This window comes from Chinchilla lanigera, unplaced genomic scaffold, assembly GCF_000276665.1.
Source record: "Chinchilla lanigera isolate Chin_1 unplaced genomic scaffold, ChiLan1.0 scaffold00022, whole genome shotgun sequence".
NCBI lineage: Eukaryota > Metazoa > Chordata > Mammalia > Rodentia > Chinchillidae > Chinchilla > Chinchilla lanigera.
This window is the reverse complement of record NW_004955423.1, coordinates 2,912,020-2,924,202: the sequence shown is the minus strand read 5'-3', so window position 1 is coordinate 2,924,202 and position 12,183 is coordinate 2,912,020. Positions and strand designations below refer to the sequence as shown.

General features: G+C 37.2%; 1 protein-coding gene across 2 annotated transcripts in view; it reads left to right on the top strand.

Annotated features, from left to right (window-relative positions):
* Positions 1 to 459: 459 nt before the first annotated feature.
* Positions 460 to 12,183, top strand: part of Cdc7 (cell division cycle 7) — a 21,392-nt gene continuing 9,668 nt past the window's right edge. The window contains exons 1-7 of one of the 2 annotated variants that reach the window (XM_005385064.1): positions 460 to 533; positions 1,315 to 1,439; positions 4,998 to 5,081; positions 5,365 to 5,500; positions 10,936 to 11,029; positions 11,114 to 11,256; positions 11,772 to 12,021. In XM_005385064.1, coding sequence (XP_005385121.1) covers positions 1,349 to 1,439; positions 4,998 to 5,081; positions 5,365 to 5,500; positions 10,936 to 11,029; positions 11,114 to 11,256; positions 11,772 to 12,021 — 798 coding nt within the window. In that variant the 5' untranslated portion in view covers positions 460 to 533; positions 1,315 to 1,348. Of the gene's footprint in view, positions 575 to 1,314; positions 1,440 to 4,997; positions 5,082 to 5,364; positions 5,501 to 10,935; positions 11,030 to 11,113; positions 11,257 to 11,771; positions 12,022 to 12,183 lie in introns of both variants that reach the window. The other variant, XM_005385065.2, reaches the window with a different exon arrangement.

The window sequence follows — 12,183 nt, the reverse complement described above, 5'->3', positions numbered from 1 at the left end:
AGAAAGTTTCTTTTATCCGCAGCATGCCCAATGTTTTGTGTTGCACAGTGTAGGGATGTCACAGAATTCCAAGGCTAGAGGGTTGGTCTCTTAACCTTATCCAGACTTTTTTTTTTTTTTTTTTTTTTTGGTCTTTTTTGAGACAGGGTCTCCTTATGTAGTTCAGGCTGATCTGGAGCTCACTTTGTAGCCCAGGCTGACCTCGAACTCGCAACGATCCTCCTGCCTCAGCCTCCCAAATGCTGGGATTACAGGCGTGCGCCACCACGCCTTGCTTATCCAGATATTTTACTTCTGTAACCGTTCTTGCTTGTTAACCAGTCCCTGTCTTGGGAAGCGGCGCAAACTCTTAGCGCAGGCGCCCTGGAGCTGATTTGGTGGCGCCAAGGGCTTTCCAGCGCGCATGAGCAACTCGAGACTGCCGGGGCGTGAAGCGTTGCGCAGGCGCATTTGGCCGAGTCGCTAGGTGGGGCGCTCTTGGAGGCGGGGACCCAGGCATCAGGGGAGCCAAGGAAGTCGTACTCCCTTGAACTGTGAGTTTCCGACGGTTCGTTCCATGGCGCGGGATTGTGAGGTATTAGGAACGAATTCTGAATCGAGACCTCAGTTTTGTCGCAATGTTTTATCCCTTTCGCCTTCCCTGCCCTGCAGATCCCTCCGACCTCCGGCGGGAAAGTCGCGCGCCTGCGCACTAAGCACCCCGTTCGGGCTCCGGGCCGCGGGCGGAAGGGCCGGTTCTCCTGAACTCAGGACCCGCGCTCGCTGAAAGGGGACCATTCGTTTCCCTTCTCTTCTCCCGCCTCGCGCTCGTGGCCGGAACTGTATTTTCCATGCGTTTGTGCGGGGCTTTGGACGAGTCTCCTGGCTTCGAGCCTCCTGGCTCTTTGGGTAGTCAGTGGGCAGTGACTTCCATACTCAGCTTTCTCCCCCGGGCAAACCACCCCTTTTCCTCCCCGCCCCACGCCCTCCAGCTGGCAGGTGCCCGGGCTCGCTGCTCCGATGGCCCCCGACCCGGGCCCTTTTCACTGCTGCCAGCTGCAGCAAAGGCTTCCCCGCTGGGAAATGCTCCCTGTGGCCCTCTGCTGGTTTTTCTGGAAGGTGAAAGAAATTCAAATGGCGTTCCTTCGGGCTAGCTTCTCTTTGGGGATTTGAGCATATGGTGCCTTTTTAAATGTTGGCACTTCTGAGAGCCATGGCATTGTGTAGTGCTTGGCTCAGGGAGTGGTTCAACTTAACCTTCTCCAGTATTCTAATTTTGACAGCTGCTTTGCTCCCCCTGTGTGCATAACCCGTTCTTGACATTTTGCATCCCAGTTTTTTTGTGCTGGAGGCGTCTTTGGGGATTCAGATGGACGAGCCAATGGCTTTTTCTCCACTGTGCGACCGTTTTCAGGCTGATGATTCTTTAAAAAAATATGAGCAGAATTTTAAGCTTTCAGGTATGTGTTTACTTCCCAACTTGTACAGTTTTAAAGATGAACAGGTAGCCATTCTATGTTTCCGACTACTTTAAATAACACTGAAAAGGTGAACTGTACGTTTATATAAGAAGGAGCATTTTACAGATATGTAAAGATTGAGGTTACATTTTAAGAGGATTGTAATCCAGTCTTCATTTTACAGATGACGATGCTAATATCGAAGTATTAGTAGCTAGGAAAACACAAGTTTTTTCATGGGCAAAGTAGAATTTGTCTTTTTCTAGAGCTTCTTTTACCTCTCCTTGCCATACTCCGTTAAGTGTGGTTTTAGAAACACACTAGAAGAACCTCAGATTTCAAAAGCAGAATTCAATGACAATGAAATGTTAGTAGCTGCGAAAAGGCGTGATAATATGGTTTATAAGCGTAATTCATCAAGTGTTTGACCATAACACAGACTTTGGGTTGAGAAGATGATTTAATACCAGATCTTCTACACTAACAGGTGTACCTTCATTCCTCCTCTGTCACAGGGCCTGGGACATAGGGAGCATTTAATAAATATTTTGTAAATAGAAGAATTCCAGTTGACTGTAATTTCTTTTCCCTTAAAAGTTAGCTAAATCTTTTCCACCTTTGTCCTAGGCAAATTTAATGTTTCGCCTAAAGATCCTAGTTATGACCTTGTTCATGATCTGTACTTTTTATGTACACTACAGAAGACCTGAACTCCACCCTAAAACAATATGACATCACATGCTTTTGCTTTCTGAATAAAACTAAACTCATTTGGGGTCAAATTGAGTACACTTCCCAGTGTCCCTTTTTTGTGGTGATGAAATCCACTGTTATTTCAGTTACTACATTTAAAATTTTCAATTTTTGACTTACGCTTTGTATTTGCTCCCTATATCCAGTCACCCAACTTACCTTCTTTTTACTGTTGGAATGCTGTTGCTTCTTTACTTTCCCTTTCTACCTCATTGATTCTCATACACTTTTTGTTCTTGAATTATAATCAAGTCTTTTACCTTGTACTTCTGTTTCAGTTTCCATTTCATTCACAACGCTGCTACTAGATTAACCTTAAAATACCGGTTTCATTCAGTTTCATAGGTGCTGCCTTTCTTCCCTTCCATTCTTCTTGCAATTACCTATTTTTCACTGTTTAGCTTTCCCTTATTAGTCACTGGACACACTGTATAATAATGTAGTTATTATTCTTGTATTGTTTGGCACTCTATTGTGTCTCTAGTTTGGCTTGTGATACATGTTGTGCATTATTAACTAGAGTGTGTAAATGGATCAGTCTGCTTTGATTTTAGCATGCTGTTCAGGACAGTGCTGTTCTAATATTCTGAAAATCCACTGGGAAATAGAGTTGAATTTTATTTTCAGTTTTGAAAGTTTTGTAGCCATTCACATAACCCAGCATTGGACAACATTATAAATAATGCCTGTGATAATATATAAAACATGCTGAAACATTACCCATATGGTTCTTTTATTATATGACCCGTAATAAAAGCTACAGTTATATCAAAAACATAACTTCAATAAAGAATAAAGCTGATGAGGTCCAGGCACATAACTGTCTCTTGATCTAATTGAAAAAGTAAATAGACTAGATCATGAGACAGTTATGTGCCTGGACCTCATCAGCTTTATTCCTTATTGAAGTTCTGTGTTTGATCAGACAGCGGGATTTTTTACATATCTTTGCATTCCCAAAACCATACAGGGTCCAACACATAGTAGGTGCTTGAAATATTTGAATGAAAGACTTAATGCAAGGTGTCTATATCTGTTTTCATGAAAAGCCACTTTGAAGGTATCAATATGTAATACAACCACCACTGTTAATTCCCTACCACTTTGTTTGTAACTCTGTATTGTCTGTATTGTGCTTGTGATATGTTGTAAAATGTTGTATGTCTGTTAATGTTTCCCTCCTTTTATCTTTAAAATTAAAAAAAAAAAAGACTTAATGCAAGGATATAAAGTAGTGTAATAGATGTATAGCAAAGCCCTTTGCTTTGGGAAAGACTAGATCCTAGCCTGTTATTTGGTCTCCAGCTCTTCATGTTCTTCCTTCCCTTCCAGTCCATGTTTACTTGTCATTTTTGTGCTTAGTAACTTTCCATAGCTTTCACTTGTGTTCTGCTTTTCCCTTCCTCAGCTACATTATATTTTCTTATGTCCCCTCCTTCCTTTTCCCGACTCTTCTGTGCCTTTTCTTTTCATCTTGTCATCTTTTCATTCTTGTCATCTGAAGGCTTCCTGGCACCTTCAGAAGCATTTATCCTCCCCAACTCTGTGTCTCTTCTAGCTAGTACTATATGCATTCCTTGCTAACAGTTACCATTGTATTAGGAGTAATAATGTCTGTTTCCTTTACTAGACTAAATCGTAGAGAATAGTAGCTGCACCTGTTTTTTAAATTTTTCAAATATACACATGGTCAAGCATTTATAAAACCTGTTGAATGAATAACTTCATAGACCTCACTTATACCTCTGTGAAACTGGGCAAGTGATTTAACTTCTCTGAATAGGGTATCCATGTCTGGAAAAATAAGGATTTTAACTCCTTTTCTGCCAGTCACAGTGCTGTTATGAAGATCTGAGAAGACAATGCATGTGAAAGTGTTTTAAAAATGTCTTAAACTGTTACACTATGCAGAGTATTACGGTAACTTCAAGTAGCTTATATGTGACTTAGATATTATTGATAAACTCTCCAGATTTTGGTAACCTCTTCTTGTATCCAGTTGTTATTAGAGTTTATATTATTGCCTGTACTTATTTAAACCATATATATTTTCATAGAGTTTCAATTTATTTAAAAGTAGCAATTTTTCTGCTGTCCAAGATAGAAGATGCTACTATTAATTGGGATAAAGCTTTTAAAATATTTTTTACATGCTCAGAGCTTTAGTAGTCCTACTCTTGGGAGAACTGTGAACGTTCAATGCATAATACTTTTCCAGATGTCAAGATTCTGTATATTTGAAGAAGAAAGTAGTTTTGAGGAACATTGCATTGTATCCTTATTATGCCATCTAGTGACCACAGCATAAATTTATTTGCTTTTCATTTTTATTTTGGGTTTTGTTTGTTTTATGTTTAGTTTTTTGTGTTTTTGTTTTTAAGAGATAGAGTGTCATTGTGTTGCCCAGGGTGGTCTTGAACTCCTGGGTTCAAGTAATCCTGCCTCAGCCTCCTAAATAGCTGGGACTACAAGCCAGGACCACCATATCCAGCTTTAGTTACTTTTTAAATTTTAGCTTCCTCATTTTAAAAACTAAATATGCAATAATAGTAGAGTTAGTATTACTGTATAATTCCAGTGTAGTAGGTATTTTGTATGTGTAATTCTGGGACTGTCATCTTTATTAATATAGGAAGTATGAATCAAAGCACCTTGATGAGGTTTTAATTATTCTTGTAACTTTTAATAAAACATTTTTACTTATGCTTACTTGTGTTAGAATTTATTGCATTGAATTTTTTTAACTTTAGAAACTGTAAAATATATCTTATTGGCTGTAACTGTAAATTTTTGTTCCCTTGATAGGTATTAAAAAAGACATTGAGAAACTTTATGAAGCTGTGCCACAACTTGGTAGTGTGTTTAAAATTAAGGACAAAATTGGAGAAGGTAATTTGGGGATATACTTTTATTATCTTTATGAGTTTTTTCACTTATATTTTCATTATTTCTTGATCTCACTTTTAAAACTATTAAGACTATGAGAATACTATAAATTATTGTAACACTTTTCTCCCCTGGAAAGAAGGAAAGTATAAATAATAAATATTTACAGTAAAATGAACATTTCTATCTTAATCTATTATACTATTAAAGTAGTTTGTTCTGTTTTAGCATTGTTTCATTAAAAACTTTAAAAGTGAAATATTGAAAATTCTAAATTATTTTATAGGCACTTTCAGCTCAGTCTATTTGGCCACAGCACAGTTACAAGTAGGCCTTGAAGAAAAAATTGCTCTCAAACATTTAATTCCAACAAGCCATCCTGTAAGAATTGCAGCTGAACTTCAGTGTCTCACAGTGGCTGGGTAGGCGATTTAAAGATATTTTAATTGAACTGTCTACATATACCGTATAACATTTTAAGGTAGATCCCTAATAGGAATGATCAGATTGTATATAAACTAAGTGTAATTCTCAGTTGTTTGCATTTTGTTAGCACTTTGCCGCTAACCTTGCGGTAGTGAATTTATATTAATTTTTTTAGAGGGCATTTCCCTTGAGACCCAGCTTGATTTTTCTGTTCCTGTGTCACTTTTTCTGTAACCTTCCTGCCAAATCACAAACCTGGCTTCCATGGCCTGCATTTTTTTTATATGTGGGGAACTCAATTTCAACATCTCCATAACTATTGACAGCCTTAGCTCATTTTTTTTTAGACAACAGAATTATTTGGTTATTCATTCTCATTTTCTCTCTGCTAAGTTCCTTTCAGCATAAAGACATGATGTATTGTCTTTCTGAATTATCTTTCTTCTTCCAGTTTCTCTGTTACTTCTTTGTCCCCTTTTACTGCCAAACTTCTAAAAAGTTATCTCTATGTACTATTTTCATTTCCATGCTTTCTTTTCACTACGTACTCACTGCGCTGCTTTCTTCTGGCTAGACTGAAACTGATTTTGTTATACTGTAGAGTCAGCCATGACTGTAGCCATAATTTAACATAATTGACTTTTTAAAGTATATGTGCCGCCAAAGCAAGCACTAATTGACACAGAATAATTATTTATAGGGTACCTGTGATGACTTGATGCATGTATACAGTGTGTAATGACCAAATCAGGGTAAATAGCATTTCCAACTCCTTAAACATTTATCATTTTTTTTGTGTTGGGAGTCTTCACAGTTCTCCTCGTTCTTTATAAATTGTTATAAACTATAGTCACCTTTCTGTGCTCTGGGATCCTAGGGCTTTTTCTCCTGTCCAGCTGTATTTGATAATTGTTAACCAGCCTCCATCTTGCCTGTTCCCTAACATTCCTAGCCTCTAGCAATCAGTATCTTCTATATACTTTTATGAGATCAATTTTATTGACATTCATATATGAGGGAAGCATGAGGTATTTGTCTTTCTGTGCCTGGCTTATTTCACTTAACTTAATGTCTTCTAGTTCCATCCATGTTACTGCAAAGGACAGTGTTTCATTTTTTTGTTTGTTTTGTTTTGTTTTGTTTTGTTTTTCTCCGGTACCAGGAACTGAACTCACGACCTTGCACTTGCCAGGCAGGTGCTTTTACCGCTGAGCTAAATCCCCAGACCCAATGTTTCATTTTTCATGACCAAATAATATTCCATTGGTTAATGTATCACATTTTCTTTATCCATTTACCTGTTGGACACCTTGGTTAATTCCAAATTTTGGCTAATACAAATACTGCTGCAATACATTTGAGAGTACAAGTATGATTTTGATACACAGATTTCATTTCCTTTGGATATGTGTCCCGTAATAGGATTACTGAATTATGTGGTAGTTCTATTTTAGTGTTTTTTGAGGAATATGACTGTTGTTTTCCATACTAATTTAGGTTCTGATCATGACTGTGTACGGGTTCTGCCTTTCTTCATATCTCACCAGCATTTGTTATTTCTTTTATTTTTGATTATAGCTATTTTGACTGGAGTTAAACGGTATTTTCTTGGGGTTTTGATTTGTGTTTCCCTGATTGAGAATGTTGAACATTTTTCATATGTTGTTGGCCACTTGTGTATCATTATCTTCTTTTGAGAAATGTCTGTTCAGGGATCTGGGGATTTAGCTCAGCGGCACAGCGCCTGCCTGGCAAGCGCAATGTCATGAGTTCGATTCCCAGTACCAGAAAAAATAAAAACAAATGTCTATTCAGACTTTTGCCTTTGTGTGTGTGTGTGTGTGTGTGTGTGTGTGTGTGTGTGCCAGGAATTGAACTCAGGACCTTGCATTTGCCAGGCAGGTGCTACACCACTGAACTATATCCCCGGCCTGTTTGCCTGTTTCTAATCAGTATTTAGTTTCTTCTGCTGTTTTCTGAGTTTCATACATGTATTTATGGAACCTAATTCCTTGTTGGATTAATAGTTTGCAAATATTTTATTCCACTCTTCAGATTGCCTCTTCAGTCTTCATAGTTAGATATATATAATCTCATTTGTCTGTTTTTACTTTCATTGCCTGCACTTAATCTAATTTGAGTTTGTTTTTGTATATTTTCTGCTGTGTGTAGAGTCCAGTTTTTCCGCACCATTTATTGAAGAGACTGTCCTTTCTCCAGAGTGTATTTTACCCCAAAGTTTGTATGTCCTTTCTCTAGAGTCCATTTTGTTGAAGATCAATTGACTGTGGATGTGTGGATTTATTGCTGGGTTCCCTCTTCTGTCTTATTGGTTATGAGTCAGGTGCTGTATCAGCACCACTCTGTCTTATTTTCTGAATAGCATTATAGTATATTTTCAGGCCAGATATTCTGATGCCTCTAGATTTGTTCTTTTTGCTCAAGATTGCTTTGGCTATTTTGTTTTCATAAGAATTTTAGGATTGTTTTTTCTTGTTCTGTGGAGAATGTCATTGGTATTTTGCTACGGATTGCATTGAATGTGTAGATTTAGAATAGTATCAACATTTTAACAATATTAATTTGTCCAAACCATGAAAATAGGATCCACCCTTCCTGAGTATGATGGCACACTCCTAATCAGCTGCTCAGAAGGCTGAGGAAGGGTGATTGTAAGGTCAAGACCAGCTTGATCACTTAGTGACACCCTGCTAAAAAATTTAAAAGGGTGCAGGGAAGTATAGCTCAGCACTCCCTGAATTCAATCCCCTGTACTAAAAAAAATAAATAAAAATAAAACTCAACCTTATCTCCTGCCAGTCTTCCCACTCCCCTGTGTTCTGATTTCTTTAGCTTCTCTAATTTGTCTGAAGAGCTTTCTTTCTCAGGGTCACTGTTCAAACTCCCCCCTTCAGGAAGATTTCTGCTAGTTTTCACATGGTAACTCCTTATCATTTTGATAAAAGCAAGAGTGGCACTGCTTCAAAAAGTCTTCTATGAATTAAATTGGACTCAGGTTTTAAAAAAATTGTCACATACCTTTTGATTACTTTCAAAACCCGTACCATAATCTGTGTCTTACTTTTCTCACTGCTGAAACAAAATACCCAACTCCCAAAGTTAAAGGAGGAGAGGTTTATTTGGCTCACATTTTGTAGAGATTTCAGTCTATGTGTCTTAGGTACTATTTTCATTGCTGAGATAAAATACACAACACCTAAGGAGGAGGGTTTATTTAGCTCACAGTTTGTGGAGATTTCAGTCCATAACTGACTGGCTCCAAGGCAAGGTGGCACATGGCGGAGGGGAGACATTTCATGGCAGGGAAGACAGCAAAAGCAAGCAAGCAAGAGAACATGAGACAAGCCTTTTTCTGTCTCTTATCTTGTATTTAGTCTACCGGGATTAGGGAGGTGGCAATCCAGTTAGTAGACTGATTCAGCAATCAACCAGCCTTAATCCCAGCACTGAACTACAAATCAATCACACACTCTACAGCCACCTCCCAAAAAATTATGACTGCATGAGGCTTTGAGGGAACGTCTAGACACAAACCATAACACTATAGGCAGCTAACTCCAAGGCAGGGTAGCATGGCAGAGCGTCATCACAGAGGAGAAATAGTTCATGGCAAGCGGGCAGGTGAGAGCAAGCAAGGGACCTTAGCAGCTTCTTTCTGTCCCCTTCATACTCTGTCTTGGCTAGCAGCATTAGGGTGTTGCCAAACCAATCAGTGGACTGATTTCTAGATCCAGCCACCTCTGAAAAACCCCTCCCTATAACTGCATGAGGCTTTGGGGGATTTCTAGACACAAGTCGTAACAATCTGTCATTGTTACCTTGTTTATCTGTATTGTCCACTAAATAATAAACTCCTCAGAAAAAAAGGACAGAAACTGTGTTAATTTTAATGCACTGCTGAATTTATGCTTTTACATTGTGTCTAGCAAACACCAGTGCCTCCTAAATATTTATTGAATGAATAAATGAGCTTATTTCTTTCACTCCTCTCTGTTATAAAAGACAAGAAGATGAGCTGGCCTCTCTAAGACATGATTACATACATTCTAGTTCCCTAATTAAGATCATTTCTTCTTTTCTATACAACTTTACATCCATTTACCACTTTCTTTTTCTTTGAATTTTAAAAGGATACCTGCTCAGAATGTCTTCATATGATCTTACAGTGCAATGAGGCAAATTGTTTTTGTGCTCTGCTTCCATTCTGTCCTGTTTTCCTTCCTTAACTATTGTCCCTCTTCATTTGCATCTTTATTTTGCTGTAAAAAATTACTACTTAATTCTTCATTGTAAAACTAAAAGCTTTCCCTCTGTTCTTTTTATCATGTTTGATAATCCCTTCCTCCAACTCCTTTTTGTTGTCCCTTCCTTATTTTATGGTCCAATTTAGAGACTTTATTCTGAGGCTCAATTTTCTTGATATTCATCTTCACAGCGTTAGATATCACTTCTTTGTAAGCCCTGTGCTCTCATTAATTTCTTACTTGACTTCTGCTGTCATATCTCCTTGTATCTATCAAAATGATAAGCTCTTTGTTTTAGATACTTCTTTACCTGATGTTGATTCTTCATACCCACATTGTTTACTCAGGCTCCAAATCATGGCAGTCAACTTTCCCCTTTGTTCTCAACTTTTATGAAGCAGGGTAGCGTAGTAAGCAAGAGCATTAGTCTGGAGCACACTGCTAGGATTCAGAGATGGCTTCAGGACTTACTAGTTTGGTGATCTGGGGAAGGAAGTTCCTTAAACTCCTCGACCTTCGTTTTCCTTCTCTGTTAAAAAAAGGGGGAAAGAGTAACAGCACTTTCCTTTGATGACTGTTGTACAGTGGTACCTTGGTTCACTAACTGTTCATGATTTTGGGAAAGATGGCCATGGTTGTGTTTGTCCCCTTTGCAGAGTTTGCAAACAAACACACAATTTTGCCAAGTGCTTCTGTGTGTAAACCACATTTTTTGCAAGTAAAAAAGCATTCCTGCACCAAGTCAGCGCTGTAAAGGTGAAGTTTGTTAATAGATATGAGGTCCTTAGATCAGAGCCTGGTATATAGTGAGTATTTAGTAAGTGTTACTGTTATTTTAAAAATTCATTTATACCCTTACTGAATCTGCTACTAAGTCTGTTAACTCTGTCTTGTACATCTTTTTCATTCTGCCACTTCCCAGTTAAAACTATAATTGTCTCATATTTGAATTATTTTAGTAACTTGTAACTATTACTACTTTTTACTTAAAACCTTATGTTTTATTCAAGTCAGTTAAATGTTTACACTATCTTACATGATGATTTTAATTCAATTTTCTAGCAGTATGTATGAATTGCTAAAATTACACTTTTTTAAAAAATACAGTATAAAGTTGTAGTTCATTTGACCTTTCCTCTAAAGTTCATTGTGCGTTTTTCCACTAGGGGGCAAGACAATGTCATGGGAGTTAAATACTGCTTTAGGAAAAATGATCATGTGGTTATTGCTATGCCATATCTGGAGCATGAGTCTTTTTTGGTAGGTTTTAATATTTCTTAAATTTTAATTAGCTAAATATTTGATTGAAAAAATTTTATGACCTCATTCATAACTTTATTTTAGGACATTTTGAATTCTCTTTCCTTTCAAGAAGTACGGGAATATATGTTTAATCTTTTCAAAGCTTTGAAACGCATTCATCAGTTTGGTATTGTTCACCGTGATGTTAAGCCCAGTAACTTTTTATATAATAGACGCCTAAAAAAGTAAGTATGAAGAATTCCTAGAAAATACTTACATTTGCATATTTGTTTTATGGGAACACTCTGCAACAACTTTGTACAAATTAATTTTGTTTAAAATTTTTGTTGTGATTGGGGGAAAGAAATGCATGAAGAATATAAAATTGCATTAATAATGTGCATTGTTAGATGTAATGAGATTCAACGGAAATAGCACTTTGCTAAAAGAAAATTGGAAAGAATTCAGTTCTTTTTGACCTTACACATGTGTCTGATCTCTGGGCTTCATTTTTTTGTTTTTGTAAATCAGGGAATTATGTGCTATGATAGCTAATTTCCTTTTTCTACACCAGAGTTCTGATTATATGTATATTTTGGGGGGTTATTATGTCCATAAAGGTATTATAAGTTGAAAATAAAATATTGCTACTATCTAATAGATTACATTGAATACGGTAAGAAGATTAAAATTTATTTGCAAATATTACAGTGTTACTAAGTTTTAATTGTTCAAAATAAAGATTAATTTTGTTTCCTAGGTATGCCTTGGTAGATTTTGGTTTGGCCCAAGGAACCCATGATACAAAAATAGAACTTCTCAAATTGGTCCAGTCTGAAGCTGAGCAAGAAAGTTGTTCACAAAACAAGTCTCACATAATCATTGGAAACAAGATCTCATTGAGTGGCCCTGCATCTAAGGAGCTGGATCAGCAGTCCACCGCAAAAACTTCTGTCAAAAGACCCTATACAAATGCACAAATACAGATTAAACAAGGAAAAGATGGAAAGGTTCTGCCTTTTATTTTTTTTTAAGAACTGCTATCATACTGTTCAGAAATGTACTCCTTCGTCCAACGGGAGATATAATACTAAGATAGTACCTGTAATTAAGCTTTTAAAAATACTTGTATGTATTCATTTGATTAGATTTTTTTTTTTTTTTTTTTTTTT